The sequence below is a fragment of the Sebastes umbrosus genome, chromosome 8, assembly GCF_015220745.1.
Source record: "Sebastes umbrosus isolate fSebUmb1 chromosome 8, fSebUmb1.pri, whole genome shotgun sequence".
Classification (NCBI taxonomy): Eukaryota; Metazoa; Chordata; class Actinopteri; order Perciformes; family Sebastidae; genus Sebastes; species Sebastes umbrosus.
Genome location: NC_051276.1, coordinates 19,373,838 through 19,398,691, shown reverse-complemented (window position 1 = coordinate 19,398,691; position 24,854 = coordinate 19,373,838). Strand labels below are relative to the sequence as shown.

Sequence of the window (24,854 nt, the reverse complement as noted above, 5' to 3'; positions counted from 1 at the left end):
CGACTAGAAACCACAGCAAAAACAACAAGGCCAACCAAGTGAGGCACCAAAGCAGCCAGCGGAGAGGCATCAGATGCAGGAAAAAAAAGAAAAAGAGAAAGACCAGCCAGACATGTGAATATGCTAACATCCCTCTCTGCTTTAGCAACAGTGTCTGAACGCTCCCCCCCCCCCTTTTCCACCTTGATATTCAGAGTATAAAAAGCCTGTGGAGGTTACATCAGATGAAGCAGTCGGGTCAGTATCTGTTGTATAACAATACTAGGTCATACCGCTTCTGCTATATTTCCCTTTTCACATCAGCTTAAATTCTACTGATGACATCACGGCTCTGTCTTCTCGGTCACAGGTGAGCGCCATCTTAACAGGTTGTGTCTGATTAACGTTGTCCCTGAGCTCCTCCTCACCCCAAACACAGCCTGGTCAGCCACAGATTACAGTTGGATCATAGCCTTTCGGAGGAGGAGGTCGGGCAGATAAGGATAGGGTGTAGGATGTAAAAGCATGGGCACCTACTGCTAGCTTTGTGTAATCCCCTGCCACTCCGACACCTCTAGTGTGAGGGGTTATCAGGTATACTCTGATTTACTGGATGCTGATCAGCAGTGGGCGATAAGCATCTTAAATAATCAGAGTGGAGCCCTAAATGAACTCTTAACCGCTCTCTTGAATCAGAAAAGGCTAATCACTGCCATCAGCTGTTAGCTCTGATGATATGTCATGCACTGAATCATCATCATCATGTGCAAGTAAATAAACAGTTTCCTATGATGCCATTAGCATGCACACAAACTTGTTTAGATATTCAAACTATTTGGAAGTTAATTTGATAGAAGTAGATTGAAATACTTCAAGAACACCGAACGAACTAGAGCGAGACAATAAATAAAATAAATAAAGACTGTGATTTTAGAATTCAGCGTCTGCAAAGCTCTCATCGGCACAATATTTTCATACAAATTTAACCCATTGGGTTTTTATTTTCGTGGCAATAACTAGTCCAAGAAGCGCTATGACGTGTTGGTATTTTCCTGCATTTAAAATGCTCTTTTTCGTATTTTTTAGTGCAACACGCATTGTGCAAAGGCAAGACGCAAAGACAGGCAAGTTTTGTGCAGATGATACAACACAAGATGAGGTGTTCATTTAGTCGCAAAACTAACTTCTATTGCCTCCGCATGGCTATCAACATGGCGACATCTGTGCCAGTGGCTTGCAGCTACTGTTGCTATTGACAAGTCAACCGCAGAGAATGGCAAGCAACCGGCGCAACCGCTATGTTCACGTTTTTTGCAATGTCATGGCAGCAGCGTGACAAGGTATTCTGAGCTGAGTGTTGCATGTTTGCGCTTGTCGCCGTGAGTTGTTCAGCTTTGGGTAAAACGCTGCACTCATCAGTGTCACTTTTTACATCCAGCCGTCCAATCACACTGGAGGAGGGGCGGAACAAATACCACAACGATCAACTGTCACGTCCTACATGTGGGCTACAAGTGTTAAACAACAACAATGGAGGAGAAATCAATACACAGAGACTGCCGGGTCCGTCCTCTCTCCCTACGTGCTTCAGCCTTCCCTTCATCCACAGCGAGTACGCTACGGATACTCCGTATCATAGCAACCAGGCGCAACCAAAGTGTCTCAGCTAAAAAAAAGTATTAATTAGTATCTTTATTTAAAAAGCAACAATATACCTAATAATAGCCTAACAATAAAGCTTATTTATATAGCACTAAAATCAGATTCAATTGAGTAATTTGCAAAGAAATTACAATAATACCGCATATCACGCTGTTGAGCCAATCATTAACACCACAGGGGAAATTCCTTCACCGCGACAGCCCTAGTGCTACGCTTCCGCAACGGCTCCATCGGTCGGGACGGTGTTATCAGTTGTAACTGCCGTATGAGAGCAGTGCAGAGCGACGGCCGTACAACACACACAGAGGGAGAGTGACTTCATTCTCAGCTCAGGTAGACATTACTCCTCTATCTTTACAAAGCAAATAGTTGTTTGCTGCTATATTAAAGCTCTGCATATCATATAGAGCACCTTTAAATGCTAACGTCAGTATGCCAACATGCTGATGTTTAAGCAGGTATAATGCAGGGGTGGAAGTAATGAATTACATTTACTCTTGTAACTGTAACAAAGTTGTTTTTTGTGTACTTATACATTTTTGAGCATTTTTAAAAATTGCTAATTTTACATTTACTAAAGTACTATTCATCACAAGTATTGAACTGCGCTACATTTCAAATCACATCTGTTACTGAGTGAAAACAAAAGTCACATGAAAAGTCCTGATAAACTGTGTGTGAGAATGGGACATATTAAGAAAGGAGATAAATCAGCAGCTGTAGTAGAGTAGAAGCTGCAGGTGTGTCTGTGGACACTTCAAGCACAATCAATTTAAGGATCACATATGGGGTGTGGTTATAATTATTATTATTGTAACGTTACCTTGGCATTGTTAAAAAAAATGGTTGCACTTAATCCTAATTAATAACCGATTTAATACACCACCTGGCAAGCATGCTAAGTGACACACCCTCGGTGACCTCTGTGTTCACTGAGGAACTTCTACCTTTAGTGAGGTGTGTGAGGACTTTCTGCTGTTTGAGACTGTTAATCCCTGATGTGACGATAGAGCCTCATTCAGCTCAAAACGGTTTGAATTTGAAGAGCGCAGTGGGGACCAGAGAGGCTGTGTGGACTGGTTATATACCTGTTTAAAGAATAAAGAGAAGTTCAATGTAAAAACTGTGCAGTCTCTCCTTTGCTGTAATATGTTTTTGTGGCTGCAGCCGCTGTGGAGTTTGTATTGTTTACGGTCATGTTGTCTGCTTTGGAGGTGTTTTATTCTGCTGTTGATTCTAAAAGAAGTTTCAGGCACCGTAGTGTCCATAGCTCGTTTTATTTATTGTCGATCATTTTTGATTAATTGTTTGAGTTTTGTCTGTCCTCTGGTTAGTTCTTGTGAGGCTACACTGAGGAAGGCAGTTGAATGTACAGACTGCAGAGTGGCCGTCTGTCGGTTTGGACATAAGGGGTCTTGTTGCTGATGTTGCTCCACTTGCGTATAAGTTGACATTTAATGCAATCTATTTTGTAGTTGAAAGATGTTCTTTAATTTAACAGTAGTGTCATATATCACCCCCCCCCACGTCACTCCCCCTTAACATGTAATGTAGTAACGTTTACTCATACATCATATCTGATCATAACCTTCCCCATACCGTTTACATTTAAACTCACCTACTTTTTACTTTTACTTGAGTACAATACTATTGTACTCTTTCCACCTCTGGTATAATATACCATGTTCACTATGTTAGTTTAGCATCTTAGCATGCTAACACTAAACACAAACTACAGATGAAAAGATAAAGAATGTAGATGAAGAATCAGGGGATTCCCAAAGACATCCAACATTGACATATTTTGTCAAAAAACAACATCCCTCTTACTTTGGATAATCCACAAAAAACACTGTCAAAAGTTCTCATAGGGACTATTCCTTCAGGGTCTGTGGCTACATACCACAAGAAGTATTTGAGAAAGAATATTTGTTTTTGTTAGTTGAATGAATCAATCCTTTTATTCAGTATTCTCCTGGTTTTCGTGTCCTGTGTCACACCGGACACCGTTCACAGCGAAAAATCTTGAGCCAATACATCTGAGGGCAATGGCCCTTTTTAAATTGTGATATGATGTACTAAGGTAGAATTATAACTGAGAATGTTTTGGTTAAATCTAATAGGACCGAGTCAAGAAGCAAGTTTTTGCTCCTTTAAAACAGAGGCAGTTCTCTGTCTTCTTTGTCATCACGATGTCAACATTGTGATGGCAAAGTTAAACTGGTGAACTTCAGACCCACTTAACATTCTTGTCGAACGACTAACTGCTCCCACTGTACTCCCCATCCTTACTGCTGCTCCGAAATCTTTAAAAGTACAACACTGTACAAACGCTTCAGGGTTTAGCTTCTTATTGAAAGAATGACTTAAGCAAACACATCCAACAGCCGTTGAAGGTCTTCATTTCCACTGCATGACTTTAAACACCAACTATTGTTGACTTTCGACACCCATTGTTGAACTTTTATCTTGCCTGTATTTTCTATCAGGATTATTATTTATTCAATATACTATTCAATTCCTTCCTGAGTCGTCATTGAAAGTTTTAATTTAAGAAGGGGGGAAAGAAAAATAACACTACTATTGGAGTGTCTGATGAGTTAAGTTCAGGGCTGGAGCGAAGAGAGAGAGAACGAACTTCATGGCCAACAACACAAAATCATCTCTGGCCTGTGACCATGTTGTTTTTCTTTTCTACGGCCCAGACAAAAGAAATGAACTAAACCTTGAAACTTGGCATTGCGGATGGTTGAGCATGTTTTTGACACTTCCAGATTCCCCACTCTCAATTATTATGTGGTCCTTACAAATAAATATACGGCATTAAACTCCTGCTGAACCTTGTAGGCGAGAGAGGACAGCAAAATACACAAAAATACTTAAAAAAAATAATCCTTGGCCTCTGCCCTTTCCTTTTCACTGAAGCTAGCTCCCTGCGGCCTTCATGCTCACCAAATGCTGCAGCTGTTTTAAAAGGAGAAAAAGGGCAAGGTATGTGTAAATGATAAAAGAAAAAGGTGGTGCTGGGCATAAGAAGCCTGCAAGAAACCTAAAATCATCATCTCCCTCCTTTAATCCTCCACGGTCCTCATCTGTATAAAACATAGGGCTCATGTGAAAAGAGGTCTCTCACTCCTCTCGGAGCACGTTGAGGAACGACCGGGGAGACTTAATCCTGGCAACCACCCCGAAACACAGAAAGAAAGGTTGGGGGGGTGAATAGCGAGAGACAGGAAGGAAGAGAGGAGAAAGAAGAAGAATCTAGTCAAAAAATTCCCAGCGAGGGAAGTCCTTGAAATACAGCCTGGAGAAACCCGCAGTTGAAACATCAACACACCCGAGTGAAGCCGAGGGCTCCAAACACAACCTCACCTCTAATGGTACGAGTGCTCAGCTCCTCGCGGTTGCCAGTTCAGGACCCAGAGGGAAATAAGTACTGAGCAGGATGAACTTTCTTCACCGTGTTGACAGTGAAGAAGCCCAAGTGTGTCTAAAGCACTACCTGTGTGTGTGTGTGTGTGTGTGTGTGTGTGTGTGTGTATCTATGACAGAGATAGACAAACTGACAGAGACAAACCATGACTGACTACAGCGGTCCGAGGGGACCGTGCGTTTCCTGTGCCACTGAGCAAATGACATCTTTCTGCTCCACAAACACTCGTTCACATTAAGATCTGCAGGGACCGCGGCATGCTGTGCATTAAACCGACCGTGTACGTGTGTGTACAAGAGATGCACAAAAATCCAAAGAGAAAATGAAGAGCCAGTCATGTAGCAACCTCTCTTGCCTTCTCTGAACTTGACTCAAGCCAAAACAATTAGACAAATGAGAAACGATGAAAACACTTTTACACATATCTCTACAATTTTTTTCTACTATAGAGAGGCAAAGTCCCGCCTCTTGGCTGGACCACCATGGAACCTTATTTCTGAAAAAATATGAACGTAGTCAACGGCAAGACACAGATACTTTTTTGATCCCGTTTGAATTGCGCCATGAATCGCACATATGATGTTTCTCAATTTAAAACATAATTTTGCAGGTGAAGAAAGTCGCAGTTTGTTGTAAAACTCTTGAAGTATATGTCTGTGAAAATACGTAATTAGAAAGACTACACACCCAAAAGTCACGTAGTGACGTTTCTCTCTCGCTGAAGCTACGATGCCCGTGTGTTTTCTACTGGGATTTACAACAAACTGTGACTTTCTTGACTTGCAAAATTATCTTTTTAACTGACAAACATCATATGTGTGATTCATGGTGCAATTCAAACGAGATCAGAAAATATTTGTCTCTCGCCGTTTACTAGCGCACATCATTTTTCCGAAATAAGGTCCCATGGGGTCCACCGGAAGGGGACGGACTTCGCATCTCTATACTGTTTTCCCATCCAAGCATCTAAATGAGACTGTGTGTGTGTGTGTGTTTATAAGTCGAGGTGGACTGGCTGTGCTTACTAACACGGTGGGCTGTATTGAGAGGACGCCATCAGCGATTACGGTCACAGGGCCGAGTGGTGACAGCTTAAAGGCTCTTTTCTTTATTTCTCCACCCCCTTTGCTCACTGACACGCCTCCACTGTGTGTGTGTGTGTGTGTGTGTATGTGTGCCAGGTCTGAACTGCACAGCTAAAGGCTTCGGGTCATTTTCCATTTCAATCAGGGGTACCGGCTGCCCTGGCCACCCTGCAAAATTTAAACACTCCTACCAGCTGAGGAAGGGGCACAGGGTAGCGTCAGCACACACACACACACACACACACACTTAATTGCACGCCAGCATACACTCATTACAGCATTTGAGATACAAGAAAATATTTCTGCATGCATACACATACGCCAAAATATATAGCCAAGGACACTTCCATACTGTGTAAAAACAAGCCAAACACACACACACACACACACACACACACACACACACACACACACACACACACACACACATACACTTATACACAGGGTCATGTGGGGCGGCCTTGGGCAATGGGAGGAGGAGGGGAGGAGAGCAGAGTCAGCCTTGCCCTCAGCCATGGCATCCTTTCCTTGCCAGCTCCATAAGCCTGGAGGGACTGAGGTAGAGGGGGTAGGGGGTGGGATCCATCCTCTCCTCCCCCCTACAATTCACCCCTAAAAATGCACACACACAAACACACACACACACACACATAGAGAGCCCAGGCCTCCAAGCAGACAGGCTTACAAAAGGGGTGAGATCACTCCCAAATAGAGGCTTTGTTGGTGTGCCAGTGTCAGTGTTGCCCTCTCTGGCCTACCAGAGCCTTGGCAGCTAGGTTCAGCCTTTTCTGTTGGAAACAGCAGGGTGAATGCCTCAACGGAAAAATATAGTTTCAGGAGATGTAGCAGGCACTCAGAAGAATAAAACACAGGAATATAATAAATAAAGACAGAGAGGAATGGAAATGCATCTGGCCCACTAGCCTGTTTTCCTACCATGGGACGTTTGCAGCGAGCCTCCCTGGCCAAAATACTAAAAAGTAGTCTGATGTATGGGTGTTAGAAACGCTGCCATAAGCACAAAAGTCCTGCTGCTGGAGTGAACAACAACATACAGATGCTTACGGTAACTACGCACGATGTAGCCCCAAAGCCAAAACTTTCCACATTTAACAGCCAGGACTTAAAGATCTAAAAAAAAAAAAAAAAAAAAAAGAGGAAAAAAATGCTAAGCCCATCGATGGTGTCCATGGCAACCAGATGGAGATCACGGACAGGAGAGACAGAGTAGCCTGGAGTCAAGAGGACCACCTCCTCACCAGCTCCCTGCTGTAGCCTTTAGACAACCCGCCATCAAGGTGTGAGGAAATAGCAAACCGTCAGGAGAGAGCGAGAGAGGAAAAAGAAGTATAATGTACAAGCCTGCAGGTGTTTCAAATTGGGAGTATTCTCATTCCTGTTGTTCTGCTCGGTCCCTGCGAAGAGACCTGGCCTAGACAGCAGGCCAGACGTCTGCTGCACACACACAGACACACACACACACTCTTTTTATCTTCTAATTTTACAGATACAGATAGCTGCTTCTTCCTATGACCTCTTTTAATTTGCTCTCCCTCCTGTTACTGAGGAAGGGAGAGAGAAAAAAAAGAGAGCGCTCTCTTGTTTCCTCTCCGGGACTAAACAATCCCAGTCTAATTTATTTTTTGAGGACAGAATATGTACATGTGTTAATGGGAAAGTCGAATCAAATTAACTATAATTAGTCAAACTGAGAGGTGAGCAGAGGCAGAGGTACAGTATGTTACATGGGAGACTTGCTCAACGCTGGCAAACGGCGCCCCTCCTCCCAGCCCTCCCCAAAAAAAAACGCGCACACATTCCCTCTGCCACCTGCTGCCGCACACCCAGCGACGCCATCCTCTCTCTCCCGGGCTCCGACACCCGTCACGCTCGCTTCAACCCTCCTGAGCTCAGACTGTATGTGGCATGCAAACATGCCGACACACAAACTAGTTGTGTTGTGACACATTCCCACAAAAAAACCTGTGTGAATCTCGCAGGCGGCGGATCCTGACTCGTCTAATCTCGTCAAAATGACATTAACAGACATCTCATGAGGTGATGCTGTAATCTGTTTGGACAGACACTGCAGTGCAGGATTGCATGAGGATTATGAAGACAAGCAGCGGGGGCAGAGGCAGAGATGGTATAGATGATCTACTATTCATGAAGCGAAGAAGCAGACAACCGCTACAGGACGACCTCTGGGGTCCAGTACCAATTTGGGTGTGTGCAGCACATAATTCTTTAGATATCATAGGTAACCATAATATAACCTCAGATAACAAACAAAAATTGGACATATCCTAACGTTCAGTCTTAATGGACCAGTGTGTAACATTTAGGGGGATCTATTGGCAGAAATGGAATATAATATTAATAAGTATGTTTTCTTTAGTGTATAATCACCTTAAAAAAATAAGATTTGTTGTGTTTTTGTTACCTTAGAATGAGCGGTTTATATCTATATAGGGAGCGGGTCCTCTCCACGGAGTTCACCATGTTGCACCGCCATGTTTCTACAGTAGCCCAGAACGGACAAACCAAACTCTGTTAACTTTTCCTGCTTGGGCCGGAGTCGATAATGTTACTCGCTCCCATCGCCGCCGCTCTCTCTCTCTCATGCTTCACCACTCACTTCCCACGCACACACACTCTAATCACTGGCTCTGCTCCAAATGGCAGAGAGGGCCGTGTCTCCAACACGCTTTGCACGCGGGAGAGGCTTCAGTTGGTTGCAATCTCCTCAACGCACCGCTAGACACCGCCATATCCTACACACTGGACCTTTAAGTATGGATCAAGCCTCCATAAAACCCTTTATCCTACATTTCCCATAATGCAATCTAATACCACCTTTCGTTAGATTCTCCAAGGAAGGTAAATGTAAACTGTAACACAGGCTTTCTGCTAAAAAACTGCCATCTCCATGCCCAAGCCAAATTAACCCTAATGACATCATCAGGGTTATTTTTTTCAGACTTTTGTAAAGCTGCCTTCAGAGCCACAGAAGACATTATGCAACAGCTTTCAGAATAGTCATCTGTGTGATGAACGAACTGAACTTGATGTGTAAAATCCCGCCATCAACAGGTCCCTCGCTCTACCTACCAGGAGGCTAGTTAAAGATAAAACTGGCCCTGCTAATAAGGTCGAAAGCAGCATTCAATCTGTCAGTAAGCTCCTCCGCATTTGTTGGATGCATTAAATTGAAAGCTCGCCTTGGCTACAGCAGCAGTGACATGCGGCCCACCGCTGCAGTAAATCATTAGCTAAATGGCTAATTCTACAGATTAGCTCTCTTGGCAGCCAACTGGCTAGACAAGTTAAAGGTGTTTTATTTTAACATTATATGATTCCATCAATGTGACGGGGACCATTTGGTTTAATGAATCGTTTCAAGGGAGATGGATTACATGAAGACATATGAAAACAGTTGAGTGTATCCCATCCAATTAGGAAATATACACATGTAACATAGAGTTAGAGTAGCAATTCTTAATTGGACCTGCCTGAGTAATGATATTGACAAAATAAAGCACCAAGACCAATATCAGTGTCACAGTTTCAACTTAAAAAGGTACTACAGAAAGAACTAACCAGAAAATAAAGACAAATCTGTTTCTATTCTGATTGGCCGAGCCACATTAAAAGCATTAGCCTAATCTAGTAAATATACACCAGGATACACCAAGGTGTTAATTTACTGACATGCCGCTTAGAAAACACATTAAAGACCCATATTACTTAAAATATATATATATATATTATATATATATAAATAAATTTGTTAATTAATAATAATAATAATAATAATAATAATAATAATAATAATAATAATAATAATAATGATAATAATTAAGAATTTAGAATTAATTGTTTAATTGAAATTTTTAATAGCATAAGCTCCATTTTATAAAATCGATAATTTGTGTAATTCTGTACGTCGTCAGATCAAACTCTAAAGCGCCGAGACTCTGGGTGTTTTGGTGAAGTTCACTCACCTGCATGCTCCAGTAGCATTTTGGTGATGTCCATGTGTCCATTTAGCACGGCGTCATGCAGCGGGCTGACTCCACCCACCTGGTTATTAAGCACAGGGGCGGGGTGGTGACGTAGCAGAGCCTCCACACACGCAGTGCTGCCGTGGTTGCACGCTTCATGCAGAGGCGTCCAGCCTGCATGGTCTACATAGTCAACAAAACAAGCACATAACCTTGAAATCTTTTGAGGTCAAAAAGCTTAAATATACCTTTTAAAGATCTCTGACATTAAAGCCTTTGCTTTTTGCCAAGAATGCACATGAAAATAGTAACTGCATTTTGCTTATCAAGCAGTTGAAAAGATATGTACATCTCCTAAAGTATGGTATTAGACAATTTAGAGTTTGACTGAGCAGGCTAACTCACTCTGTTGCGGCTAACTTGTTGGTTAGCTCTGCTAACAACTCAGCTAGTAAATAAGCTAGCGGGGCTAATCGTAGGAACTTTTCGCTAAAATTGGGAGAAATTGACGAGACACCTTGCAAAATTAAAATTAAGTTCTTTAAATAAGTTGTGACGTAGGCGTCAGCAATTTTTTAAAGAACTTCATTTTAATTTTTTTTAGCAATAACTTGTGTGTCTTTTCCATTGCCGTAAGACAAAGGAAATTAACACGACTGAACTAAGGATGCTAATGACTGATTAGCTATTATGAATGTGCCGTTAGACTTGGTTGAAATTCTAGTTCGGAAGTTACAAATATGTTACGAACCACCGCCCGTGTACGTCTTACATACAAAATCAGCATATCCAAGAAATATTAAAACACTTCAGTCTATCGTGATTTACAAAAATGAAAAACAGTCATGGATAGACAAGTCCTAAAGAATAAATTTAAACCATTTGGGGACCACCGTAACGTAGATCTGTTTTATCCGACATGAAAGGACCGAAAATGTTCTGCCTCAGTTAACTCGGGCCTCGTTTAGGGACACAACTGCAATGTGACAGCGACAATTTTACAATTTTTGCACATAGTTCAGCCTGATCACATTTTGGGACATTACCTCTTGCACAAGCCCCCTACCAAGATGCAAGTTAATTTAGACTGCTATTAAAGGGCTATTACAAAAATCGGAGAAACCTTTGAAACAGCACATTTCCATAAAAGGAGGGGGAAGTCATTATATTTGACCTAAAGGGACAAAAGAAAGTCACTCTGAAATATCAAAAGCCATTCAATTCACTTAGCAAAGTCACCGCAAAGCTTTATAAATCTGAAACTCCAAAAACCCATCCAGCTCTTTCTAGACACACCCTTTACATTTTAGCTAAAGGTTAACCTCACTGATGACGCACGTCTATTTCTTCTCGCATCTTTCCCCCCCCCCAATGTTAATCGCTCTTCGAAAGCCGAGAGCAAACAGTGGGAGTTGAAGTCAGATGACGGTGAGACAGAAAGGGAAATCGAGAAAGTCTTACCTTTAACGTTGACGTCCGTGCCAGGAAGCGCCAGGATCTGAAGCACTGTTTCCACTTGGTTCCTCTTGCAAGCTCTGTGGAGGAGGGTCTCTCCTTCGACCAGGACACACGCAACGGACAAACACACCCAAAAGAGAGAAGAGGCGGAAGAGAAGAGAGCAATCCAGAATTAGGGTGTGCCCCGATGTCCTGCCCATTGTCCCCCTCCATATGCTGAACACACCAATAAAATACCACAGAAATGTCCCCAAACACCAAAAGAAAAAAAAACCTGACCTAAAAAAGTACGACCCGCCAATGAGGATGCGATTTAAGAAGAGTGATGAGAAAAGGGGGGGGAGGAAAAAAAAAAATGAAAGATGGAGAGACTAATTTGCCTCGCTCTTATCCTCTTTTATAGACACAGAGATTTTCCAATTACACCTCCGAGGACCCAACAAAGTTAACATCGGGGCAGTCGGCGAGTGAATGAATGTAGTGGCGAGAATGTAGTCTTGCTTCCTGTCCGCTCGTCCCTACATTGTTACTTGAGAGGAAGTTATGGTAGACAGCCCACGCACAAAGCCTCGAAAAGGATTCTTCACAGATCCAGGGTTCAAAAGCTCCGCTGGGCATTGCCAGTGTCACCACGTGATATTTAATCAGCAAACTACCAGTGAAGAGGCGCGGGAGAAAAAACTCTCAAGGATTCCATTTACATTTTTAAACACAATTTTCTTCTCCCCTCTTCCCTTTTTTTTCCTCATCTTTACCCCGTCCCTCACTTTTCCCTGATACAATATTAAACCAGGAATATATTAGCGGCCCCCTCTTTTCATGTATGGCTGAACTTCAGAGGGAAGTTAAAGGCCAAGCATGAGTGGCTCTGTGCTTGCCAGTATAATACAGGACTGCAAAGCCCATAATAAATGCTTTACTAGCTCTCCCCAGGACGCCACGCCTGTACAGGGGCTCCACTCCAGCACGCACAGACTGGGGCAGAAAGGAGAGGGAGAGGGCGTGGGGTGGGGGCAAGAAAGAAGAAGCAGTGGAGGAGAGAGTGAAAAGGGTTTCCTGGATTTCAAAGCATATAGGGGAAATATTGGAAATCCTGGATCCTATTCATTCTGAAGAATTCCTTTCTTCCAGGAGGTGTCTTTGAGGATGCAGACGACGCATTAAATGTCATCCGCTGGTAAAGAGGTTGAAGAGTGGAGAAGAAAAAAAAAACACAAAACGGGGGAAATGGAAGGATTGTTTGTCAGAAAGAGGATCATTTATATTCTCCCTAGAAATGGGATGCAAAACCTTAAAAAATAGAGGGAAGTGAAAAGATTACACACTATACATACATACTATACGGAAGATTATAATATTTTTCTACACATTTCAGTCATAAGTGTTGTGAAATTTTATGTTACACCGTGTAGTTAACCTTGCCGCTTTATATAATAAGAATATTCATACAATGAATAGGCTGTTGAAGGTTTAAAAAGCATAATGGAATAATGCTGTTCAAAAGCCAACGTCAACTAAAGAGACTAAAAAGCCATTAGATACAAAATAAGTCACTTATTTGCTGTATGAATTCTGAAAAAAAAAAACACTCAAGCAGTGAGGACACACAAACAGGCTGATGAAGCAGGTACTTGAACGGCAACTTATTCCAAGCACTTCGTCAGGTGGCGTGTGTGTAATTTCGATATATAACTCCATAAAAAAACAAATGAATGATATCACTACAATAACAGACTTTATAATACAGCCAAAAGAAAATGAGGGTCAGTATCCAGTGCAATAAAACACTATTCTATAATGATATTTTGCCAATCTGATTTTCATTCTGAAAATATGTGTTACACTGTAAAAATCTCATTAAACTTACATATAAAAGTGCACAGACACTGGTGTTTGTACAGTATCACCATCAGAAACAGTAATGCGGTCAATCAGTGAAGCAAACGGGATATTTATTTTTTCTAAAACTCAGAAACACCCAAACAGAGGGTGGAGCCTCGTTCCAAACTACAGTCCCTAATGAGTTAGCTGTACTGTGTAGCACGTCAGTGTTCTACATGGGCTGCTCTGCTATTACCGCGCTCTAAAACGCTGTGATTAAACAGCCATTCCACTACACCCCATGTGTACACATCCTCGCAAATGCCAGGGCCAATCCACGCACTGTTAAATCACTTTAATGGCTCCAATTTGGACACAACGCCTCTATTATAGGGGTAATTGCATGCTCAGCATTTACAAGCACGGAAAGGATAAATCCGCCTGTCCTTTTCTATAAATCCCCCGTTTCACACTTTAATAGAAAAGTTAAATGTATGTGTTGCTCTTTATATCCCTCAGTCTGCTCGCTACACTACTCCTGTAAAGTGTCGCTTGGCCCGCCGATCCCTGGACCGAAAAAGGCTGCTGGACGCCAGTAACAATGGCTATTTGGGAGGAATGTGCTAGAAAAGGTATTCAGTGCCAGTTATTGGCTATATTTAAAACTATTTGAAGACTACTGCTGTCTCTGAGAGCAACACGTTAATTCCCCCCGATCCAGATTACTGCAGCTTTCACTGTGCCTCAAAAGAATTTACTGGCATCAACGTAAGTGACCATCATTTTTACATTCCGCTAGTGAAGATTTTAATGTAGGATACCTCCATTTAATCAGTCAAAACCAACTCTGGGCAGCAGCGGAGCCCCTCTGTGCCAACAGGAAGTAATAAGACACAAACACGCTGTCTGTTAAATAATAGTAAGCAAATCCACTGTGGCTTGGATTGCACGTTGGACAATGCTGTCTGCCAAAGGAACAAATGCATAAGTAAATAGATGTAATATGAATGCCAGGCTCACAAAATCTTTTGCCTCTGTCATCTTTTTGTTGCACTGTGGTTTATTACTGATGGCACATGGAGGTGCAGTAGGAATGTTGTGATTGATCAGGCACAGATCCGAATCAATATTCACCACAAAATCACTGGTTAGAAAAACAGATCATAAAAATAGACGGGGCAAAATAAATTAACATCGCTGAGACAGTGGCTGGCTGCATTTCAAACTGCATACTTTTTCCTTTTACTTGTAGTACATGCTGTAGCTGCCCTTACAAAGTGTGTTCTGTTGCGTGTTGTATGCATACAATTTGGACATGCTACTTTGTCATTACATCGCGCCTTGAACTTTGACCGTCTTGCTCATATATCATACCGAGCTGAGCAGAGGATTGTGGGTCAGAATAGCCAGAGAAGCATGCTGGCTTGCATACTGCAAAATATGACCGGATGCAGTAGGACATCCTGGTATATTTGGCATACTGCATTTGACATACTATGTATTAGGATATACTAGATATTTTTCTGGCATACTAAATAGTATGGTAGCATGGGTATTGGAATGCATTGGTGCCCAATCTGCACCACATACAAAGACAAATATTGCCAAGAAGTGAAAGTCAATTGTTCGTTCCATTGCAACATCAGCGCCCAGCAGCAAAGCTACGCTTCTGCCATTTTGGACTGAAAGCGACTACCGGACGCCAGTAAAACGTCCACCAAAAAAGTGCCGTACAAAAGCAAAACAAAAATGATTTCTTTTCCATTGTCATATTCTACTAATATGACCTGTGTTGAACAACACAATATTATAAGTATAATAAGCATTTTCAGTTAAAAAGGCACCAGAGTTTCGCCTCTTTGCTTTCGCCTCTGCCACATAGGCTTCCGAGGTAGTTTGTGATCCAGTCTCTACCAACCCAACTCCAGATAGCGCTGCTGACTCCCAAAATGGGAGTAGAGTAGTTTCGTAACAGAATGCTTGGACTGATTAAACCTCAACTCAGGTTTAAGGTGAGAAGGTCACCAAACTCCATGTACTAATATGTATAAAAGAGGGACAAGTTGTCGCACCTGTTAAAGTGCGACAACTTAAACCTTCAAAACTAACAAAAGAGTATGCCGTAACTTCTGACCGTGTTAAATATATTTTGAAGAAGAAGGAGAATAAGTAGTACACTTTGATGTGATTTGAACTTTTTACATAGTTATTTCTCATTGCTGTATAAAGTTGCCCTTACGTTCCCTAGAACAAAGAACCTAGCTTTTGAACTGTGCTGCGTGAATGTTGACTTTAATGGTTTGTTTCAGGATGACACAAAGCTAAAAGCAAACACATTTTAAGCGATGAAACACACACAGCAGTTCTTGTTTGACGATCTACATACAGTATACTCGGGCTGATTTAGATTGAAATCTCTGCTGAGCCTCCAGAAGCAAATACGGAACTGAAAAAAAAAAAAAAAAAAAAAAGTTCATCCCAAATCCCTCAACCCCTCTCAGCTACTTTGACAAAGATACTGAGGTTCCAGGAGGCGAGACAGATGCTCCAAAGCAAAGAAGTGCAGCATATAAGAAAGCGAGCTTATATATGTGGGTGAAAAAGCCTGTGAGAGAAAGAGAGGAAGGGAGAGAATGGGATGGGATGAGAGGGCGAGAGGGGAGGATGCTGTGCCGATGGTTCATCAAAAATTAATGCCGACCGCATCGGTATAGAGATCACGTAGTGGAAAAACAACACATGCCAACAGCCTTGAGTCTCCCGCATCAGCCCTCCCCCCACCCCACTCCTTCGCACCGGCACAGGGCCTTTCTGATCAGGTGGAGGGGGGAGATATGAGCTCTGACACCTTCAGGAGTTCACACAGAGTGCCATGCCTCTAATTGCAGGAAGTTCCACCAGTGCAGCCGCTGTATATCTGCAGCTTTACCCTAATTGCTGCATTTAATATCCCTAAAATTGAGATCTGAGGCGCACTGTGCGTACCAATATGTGTTATTGTGTGAGGAAGCCATTATTTCTGTCCGTGCCATTTATTTATTTATCTGTTACTTTTTTAAAAAGGTGAATAAGACAGGAGGAAAAAGCAAAACAAAACAAAGAGAGCAGCGTTGAATTTCAATGAATAGCGGAGGAGGAGGCGTGATAAGTCTTAAACTCTGCCCCGAACAAACACGACCGAGCCGAATTATGCAGCCGAGTTGCCTTTACAGCTGACTAGATGGAAGCGTGGTCCGATGCAAATCAATCACTCTCTCCATACATTATGTGCTCTTCATTAAACTGAAAGTGATGACAGAGCTATCATGTCCCTCTTTACTGATGACCTAGTGCAGTGCATCAGTCCATTAAAAGTCTGCTTCTTGCAAATGTGCAGCTATACTGTCAAGCATCGGTGTGTGTGTATGTGTGTGTGTGTGTGTGTGTGTGTGTGTATATGTATGATCCGTACCTGCTGCGTTGACTCTGTTCAAACCTCTGGGGATGTTCTCTTTCTCCGGGCTTGTTTCATTCACCAAAGAGCTCTGAGCACTGTGCGGAAACAAAAAGACACGGTCAAAGGGGTCACGAGAAAATATGCATGTATGTGCTAAACCTAATTCAATTAGAGGTTACCCGTGATTTACATAAACAAGTCCAAAGTTTCAATGACTGACCAGCATGACAGCGCGGCGACCTAGCGGTACAGAAAGCGGAGCGGGCATTACTGTATGTGAAAAGTGCCATTAGCAAATGAATCCCTCGTGGCGCCGTATCATTTCATATGAAATCTGACAATATCTGTCAAACCCCTACTGTGTTGGCCACACACACACTTCACACGCCCAATCCTCCATTCCCGTCTCCAAAGCACTTTTCCTCCCACTTAACGCCTCAAACGCAGAGACGGAGAATTCGATGTGAGCAAGCACATTAGGAGGAATAACTAGTAAAAGAAAGTGAAGCCTCTTCAAAGTAGTGGCGTGCTAATAGCTGTGGGCTGTCACTAGTCCTGCGAGTGGGTATGGGAGATCTGCCTGCATGAAGCCTGACAGGTGTCTGGGGTGTATACGTCTGTGCACGTGCGCGCGCGCGCCGCGTCGAAGCGGAGTGCCATCCGTATTACAGGGAAGAGGCTTGTTCCTTGGTAATTGGCTTGTTCAGAAGCCAGGAAGGAGCTCCCAGCAGTGAGGAGGAAACACACGTCCTGTCACGTTGCTTGTTATTAGCAGGGACAAGGCTGAGAAGAGATGAGACGAGCTCTGTGTGTGTGTATGTGTGTGTGTGAGAGAGTCCATAAGAGTGTCTGGTATAAGGGCGTACCACTTCTTCTCTCAAACCACTTCACCCAAGTGTCCCCTGTCCATATAGGCTGGCAGAAGTAGAGGTTGACAGTACTTGGCTTGTATACGCCCCAGTTTCTCCTTCCCTCATGGTCTACTTTAGGAGGCCAGCATGCTGTCAGTGGCCCAGCTATCAATTCTGGGCCTGGGGCGTCGCGTGCCCTTGGAGGCCGACACTCAAGAAACTTGCAAGCAATACTGGATGTAATGGGGAAATGCATGTCGAACGCCACAGCAAGATAAATCTATGCATTACATTTTCCAATTGCTTTGATTCTGCCAAAGAGGTCATAGCAAAAACAAAAACCTGTCCCTTTTATCTATCTCCATTTTTTTTTTAAGGGAACCTATTATGTTAAGTGCTTTTTCCCTTGCTTCTTTGTTATATAGTTTTTTGTGCATGTAAAAGGTCTACAAAGTTAAAAGCCTAAATCCACGCCAAAGGGGAGTTACTCTCCCCCCAGAAACACTGCTCCTGAACTGCCTGAAACGCCTTGCTTGTTCTGTAACCTGGTGATGTCACCATGTAACACATTTGCATACCGGCTAGTTTGGCACGCCCTAAAACATTAGTTAGAAACAAGTTAGTTAGAGCGGAGATGGAGTGGAGTCCGAAAAGTTTGGTTTGGTTGACCAATCACAATAGTGGGCCGGCTGACCAATCAGAGCAGACTGGGCTTTTCAGGAGGGCGGGGCAGGAGCTCAAACAGAGCATTTCAGACAGAGGGTGAAAAGAGGTGCTGCAGCACAGCCGCTATGAGAAAAGCAAAGAGTTTTTTGAACATTAAAGCATGTAAACATTTTCTAGTAAAAAAAACCAAATACAAGTATGAACCTGAAAATTTGCATAATAGGTCCCCTTTAATATTAGTGGAGTTGATGTAGTTGGAGGCTTTTCTTAAATCAAGCTGATATTGACTATATGCAGGTCTGGTCAGAAGCGAACGAGCCAAAGTAATGACATAGTTAAATGGCTTGAAAAGATAACAGCCACACACAGAGCTTGATTAAGCCAGCAGGAGAAAAATTGCGTTTAATTACAGCTTCCCTTCTGCTAACAGCACTCACTGCCACGCAGCCAGCCGGCAAGTCAAACGGCCATCTAAACAGTCGGTCAATCAGCCGGCCTGTCGGCTTGGTATGGCTTGGACGTGTGCCCTGATGCCAGCCTGTCTGCTGGTGCAGAAGAAGCACACTCGCCATCTCACACACATTACAGCAGCCTTGAGTCACAGTATAACAGCCTAATGCGTTCTAACAGCCAGAAATGAAAGATAAAGGGGTCATGTGGCTCCTCTCAACCTTTATGACCTGCTCCTGCTCTTTTCATAAATCCAATACCAAACATCCGGCCAGGATTTTTGTCTTGTGTTCTACCGACGGTTTGAGAAAGCAGATAAAACGGAACTGAAACCATTTTAAACCAGTACTTCTCTATTGAAAGCACAATCACATTTGTGCTATTTAAACTCAGACGTGTTGTTTTCACGTCTTATCCTGTTAAGGACTGTGAATTACTGACAAGTGCTCTAACAATAAATATAGTTGATTTCTTTACATAAAATATTTAAATTATTTATAGCAGCTCCGACAACATAGAGGATTGTATTGAAAATGCTTAGAGATTGAGGAGTGTGCCAGGCTCATAAATGCTTCAACGGAAGATGTGTTAATTGATTAAGAGTGTCAACATCACTGAAAATATGTATAATATCATGAATTCGAGCGTGAAAAACGAGGAAACAAGATTTCCTTTTTGGTTTCTGTTCTCAATTCATCACAGGCTTTGTCATTTTGATTTCATTCTTTCTTTCAGGGTCAAATGATTTTACATGCCCTTTGGCATTTCTTTATCTCATCCGCGCAGATTGCGTTCCTTGTTTTATTCCGTTCCCCCATCACGTCTGTGTCAAAACAAACTGAAGCCTTGAAACTGTGGGGGAAAAGCAGAGAGTAGGAAGAGTAAAAAAGCAGTGATGGAGGGAAGAGAGGGGATCGGGTCAGCGCATGAACCAGTAGCCTTCGCGTGAACCCACTCCCTGGAGGCTCCTGCCCTTCTCCAGGCCAACTACCTGCTGGTGGAGCAGCAGATGTCTGATACCAAGTATGGAGAGAGTGTGTGTGTGTGTTTGATTGCATTCAGAGAGGGATTTAGTATGCGAGGGTAGATCAAGAGAGGTGAGGAAGGGGGGCGAAGGCTGAGAGCTGGTGGTCGTAAGGGAAGACACAAAGGCCTGATGGGATATCCTAGTCTGTCTATCTGTCGGCTTCCTGTCCAAGCTCAGCACTGCATGTATGTGTGTGTGTGTGTGTGTGTGATGAGGGGGTCTAACCTCCCTTTGCACCCCTCCTGTCAGCCAGCACACACTGATAGGATCAGACCTGGGCATGACCCATCACATGCCAACTCCTCACGCTCCGTCTGACCTCCATTTGCCTCTCTCCAGCTTTCCCTCAGTCCCTCCATTCATGCATCTCTGCTCCTCACCCCCCAAACCCTCCCACCCACACACACACTCATCCTCTCTCCAGGTGTTCCTTTGTTCCCTTTTCACTCACATTTCTCATCGGGTTTGTACATTTTCACCCGTTTTGCCCTTAAATCTTTGGGTTGGAAACCTGACAATGGAGGCAGAGTAGACTGCTCCTTGAATAGTTCTGATATTTTAAAACACACACACACACAAGCTAAGAAACAAGATTCAAAAATAAGTGAAAGACAGATGCAGCTAAATTTGACGGGATAACCGAAAGTGGTGTTTATTATTACACAGCCTGAGAGACATCTGACCAGCAATATGTATAGAAATAGAATAGGACAGAAAATACTTAATTGTCTACTTTTTGTGTGCAAAAGTCAAAAATGTGTCTTTGGTTTGCACTAAAACATATTACACAATAGAAACTATATTAAAAGGAGCACCAGGTACTTGATGGTGAGAACTGAATAAAGGTTAAATAAACAGATATAAAATGTTGTGTTCTGAGGTCAAAAAGTAAAGTAGCTGCAACAGGGACAAACATGTGCACTTTGCCTTAAAGAAACTTTTGGGAAAGCAACAAACCACAATGATAGAGGAAGTGTTTGATTTGACATTTGAGTCTCAAAAACAGGGTTACACTCAAGGTTTCTCCTGCCTATCTAAATCTAAGAGAGTTAGCCTCAGAGTTACAAGAGAGAAGAGCAATATACTTAATATAACATAGTAATGATCTAAAGTCCCCAGGCTGATTTTTAAACATAAGGAAATTAACTTAAGGTTTAAAAAGTAGTCTAGTACAAGACACTGAAATGAGAAAGTACCTGCAGGGTCAAAACTATGTTGAAGTTAGTTTAAAATGTAGACTAACCACCTCTGCATGTATGTCTTCACATATTCTGCCTCAGGCTCTTATGGAAATGTACCTGAGAGACTACTAGTGGTGTAGACGGACAGCTGTGTGTAACTGACCTGCAGCTGGTCCCCTGGCTGGTGCAGCTGTGGGAGGTGGGTCCGGTCCTGAGGCGAACACCGGTGGGACTCTGAGCTAAACTTCCCAGAACAGGCAGGTAGGACAGCACCTGTCAGACACACACACACACACACACACACACACACAAGGTTAGACACAAAGACATCAACCGTGAGTGAGAAAGCCAGATGTGCTACTGCTAGGTGATATAATGGGTAGATCACATCAGCCATTTTTGTGTCTGTAGCATAGAACTGTAATATAATCTATATCAATTTTCACGCTGCCAAGTTTACTGATGCAGAAAATCTGTGTTTTATCCCTTTTTAGCGCAACACAAAAGCACAGTGGGAAAAATAAACTAAATGATTAAAAGTGGTGTATTTATCAGAAACTTTTTAAATCAATAACGTAGTCATTTTCTTCAATTACTTTATTTGCTGTATTTTTTATAAACGTTGGTGTGTGTGTGTGTGTGTGTGTGTGTGTAGTTTAATCAGAATTTTAAGATCTTGTACGCTCTTATTTTGCCAGAATCACTTTCAAAGCAACATGATTTGAACTAAAAGAGGCTGCCAACTGAACTCTACAAAGTTACATTTTACAAAATGTCACTTAACGTCTTCATGACTCACTGAACTAAGCAGCACATGACTATTGTGATTAACACAAGTAAGAGGTGCATGCATGCCTAAAATTATGACAAAGCCTGTCAATGGCAAAATAAATACAGTCTGGTGAAATTGAGTGAAGAAACAAGAAACAAACACACACCATTTTCTTAAAAGAGAGGTGTTCATCTCCAACTGTGAATCCATTTCTGCAGCAAAGACTCCTGAATATGGCATCTGCTATCACCAGCTTAAGTCTGGTAGAGCGGATGCTGACAACCAGCTCTGCTAGAACCACCGGAGACACATCTACAGCGAAAAACACAGGGAAAATACGTCAGATAACATACTGTCAGGGATGTATTGGTTGATTGATTTAAATTGATTAAAAGAAAAGGCAATTTGGCCACGGTCAGAAGACAAAAAAACACTTCCATAATCCAGGCATCACAGTAGTGCAGTATGTTTAAAAATACAAAAACAATAATAGTAATTATTCTCCTAAATATTGTGATTGAATTACTTGCATATTATGTATTTCACTGCATATTCGCATTTCATTTTCATACCCTGGCTGATAACAGCAAAGTGCTCTGCGAGGTCTTTTAGGCCCTTTTCCACCAGGTTCTGGTTCAGCTTGAAGTGCTGCTGACACCAGAACTCCACCAACACCGATAGGAGGTCCAGCAGGGTGTCAGCCAAATGCAGCCTCTGCTTCTCAGCGTAGTCCTTCAGCGGAGATAAACAAGTTAGCAAGCTCTAAGAGTAGGAGTGACTTTGTTTTTCTGGTCTGATTACAAATCTGACCACACTGGCAATTGTCTTGGCTGATGCAACACACCATCCAATGACAATAACAATGCACGAGAACAACAGTAATTACCTCAACGACAGCCTGTACCAAGAGCTGGGTTAGTTGTTTCACAGCTCGGGACAACAGCGTGGAGCGCTCCCACACAGTCCAGAATGTCCCGTACAGCAAAGATTCGGATGCTGAAGCCTGAGAGACTCCTGTTCCCTCCGGCAGCACAAAATCCCTGAGCCAGAGAAATTGTAAATTGGACGATTCATTATGGGAACAAAAACAGTGGCATTTTTAAATCAATGTGTAGTCAATATTACATGCAGCTTAGTAAGTAAGTATCAGCAAATAATTGAGGCTTCTCAAGTAAATACAGACAAGCGCAAACTGAAAAAAATATTATACATCTAGTTTCATTCAAGTAAGTAAAAATGTGTTGCAACTAGGGCTGTCACTCAATTCAAATATTTAATCGCTATTAATCGCATGATTGTTCATGATTAATCGCAATTAATTGCAAATTAATCACACATTTTTTATTTGTTCAAAATGTACCGTCAAGTGTTTAATACTCTTATCAACATGGGAATGGGCAAATATGCTTGCTTTATGCAAATGTATATATTTATTATTGGACATCAATTAACAACACAAACGGTACTGCATTTAGCATTAAAAAAAATGCTCAAATTATAACATGGCAAACTCAAGACCAACAGGCAACAACAGCTGTCAGTGTGTCAGTGTGCTGACTTGACTATGACTTGCCCAAAACTGCATGTGATTATCATAAAGTGGGCATGTCTGTAAAGTGGAGACTCGTGGGTACCCATAGAACCCATTTTCATTCACATATCTTGAGGTCAGAGGTCAAGGGACCCCTTTGAAAATGGCCATGCCAGTTTTTCCTTTTCTACAGTTTGGAGTGTTATTTTAACCTCCTTTGCGACAAGCAACTCCTTCCAGCTTTAAACTGAGCCCACTACAACCTCCGGAAGATTGGTTGCGTTAATGCGCTAAAGAAATTAGTGGCATTAAAACAAATTTGCATTGACGCATTATTATAGCGTTGACTTTGGCAGCCCCAGTTGCAACACCTTCGTGCTGCAGCACACAGCAGCTAAAACACCATGATTTGTTGAGGATTTCTGCAATAGGTAACTCATAAAGGATTAGGAACTTTGTTGATGAACAGAAAGGAGAAACGCCCCGCCCCATTTCCCACACTGTATATAGGGAATTTGTTACCCAGTGGTGATAGAGTGGAGTTCCCCCTGGAAGAGCTTGAAGAAAAATGCCAGGAGGTCATGATGGAAATGTAACAGTGTTGGCAGGGCAGGTCCAGGGAGCGGGTGACAAGTGACCTCACTGGACAGGCAGTAACTGAAGGAATATACAAACACATAGAGAGAAACAGTTAATATATGAGAACATTATTATTATTATTTTTTATGGAAAAGAAGATTCAAGTATCTGTTTCCTAACATCTCAGGTGATATGAGTTTTACCTGATGGCTGTCTCTAGAAAAGGCCACAGGCCCGTTTTACACCGAGGACACTGCAACACCTGGGTAAAATATTTTTTCACTGTGCTGGGAGCAAGCCAGGGAGGGTTGGTAACAAGCAGGATAGACAAGACCTGCTGGAAATTCTTCAGGAAGACAGATGTGGCGTTACCCTGTGACATAATGAACAGACAACAGTTGAGTGGTTAGGACATTTGGATGTAAAGTAAAACAGTAAAAATATCAAATTACAGTTTAGTCCAATGACAGGCAGCTACCAAAATTCTGAAAATGTAATGAAACAGGTTATACTTTTATACAGGCCCTGAGGCTCATGCAGCAGCAGGTGGGACTTTCTGCTGTCTGGTAATTCTGGTCCTACCTGCTGTGCGTATTCTAAGAGGGAGATCAGGTAGGGCGCTGGTGGCAGCAGGCCTGGGAACACGGCACTTCTGATAGAGTCCAAGGCTTCAATGAAGAGGCCGCACTCTAACATACTATCAACATTGCTGAAGTCTGTTTCTGTAGCCTGGAGGAATAAGAGAACAATGACAAAACGTAGGCGGTATATGGAAAAGGAGGAGACGGACGGCAGAGAGAAGAGGGCAGGAGGGTAATGGAAATAGGAAATGAATGGGCATCAAAAGTTCCTAGAGGTCATTTCTGGCTGTCTGTTACTGGCAAATAGCATATGGATTCAGAAAGTACAGAATGGAAAC

The 24,854-nt window shown here is 42.5% G+C and overlaps 1 protein-coding gene across 2 annotated transcripts in view; it reads right to left on the bottom strand.

Moving 5' to 3' along the window:
• Positions 1–24,854, bottom strand: part of slf1 (SMC5-SMC6 complex localization factor 1) — a 34,108-nt gene that overhangs the window by 6,043 nt on the left and 3,211 nt on the right. For both annotated transcript variants that reach the window (XM_037777656.1, XM_037777658.1), the window contains exons 8-17: positions 24,518–24,664; positions 24,139–24,308; positions 23,879–24,013; positions 22,712–22,865; positions 22,398–22,557; positions 21,992–22,137; positions 21,217–21,326; positions 16,894–16,973; positions 11,625–11,717; positions 10,164–10,346 (exon numbers count right to left, since the gene is read on the bottom strand). In XM_037777656.1, the coding sequence (XP_037633584.1) occupies positions 10,164–10,346; positions 11,625–11,717; positions 16,894–16,973; positions 21,217–21,326; positions 21,992–22,137; positions 22,398–22,557; positions 22,712–22,865; positions 23,879–24,013; positions 24,139–24,308; positions 24,518–24,664 (1,378 nt within the window). The remainder of the gene's footprint in view (positions 1–10,163; positions 10,347–11,624; positions 11,718–16,893; positions 16,974–21,216; positions 21,327–21,991; positions 22,138–22,397; positions 22,558–22,711; positions 22,866–23,878; positions 24,014–24,138; positions 24,309–24,517; positions 24,665–24,854) is intronic.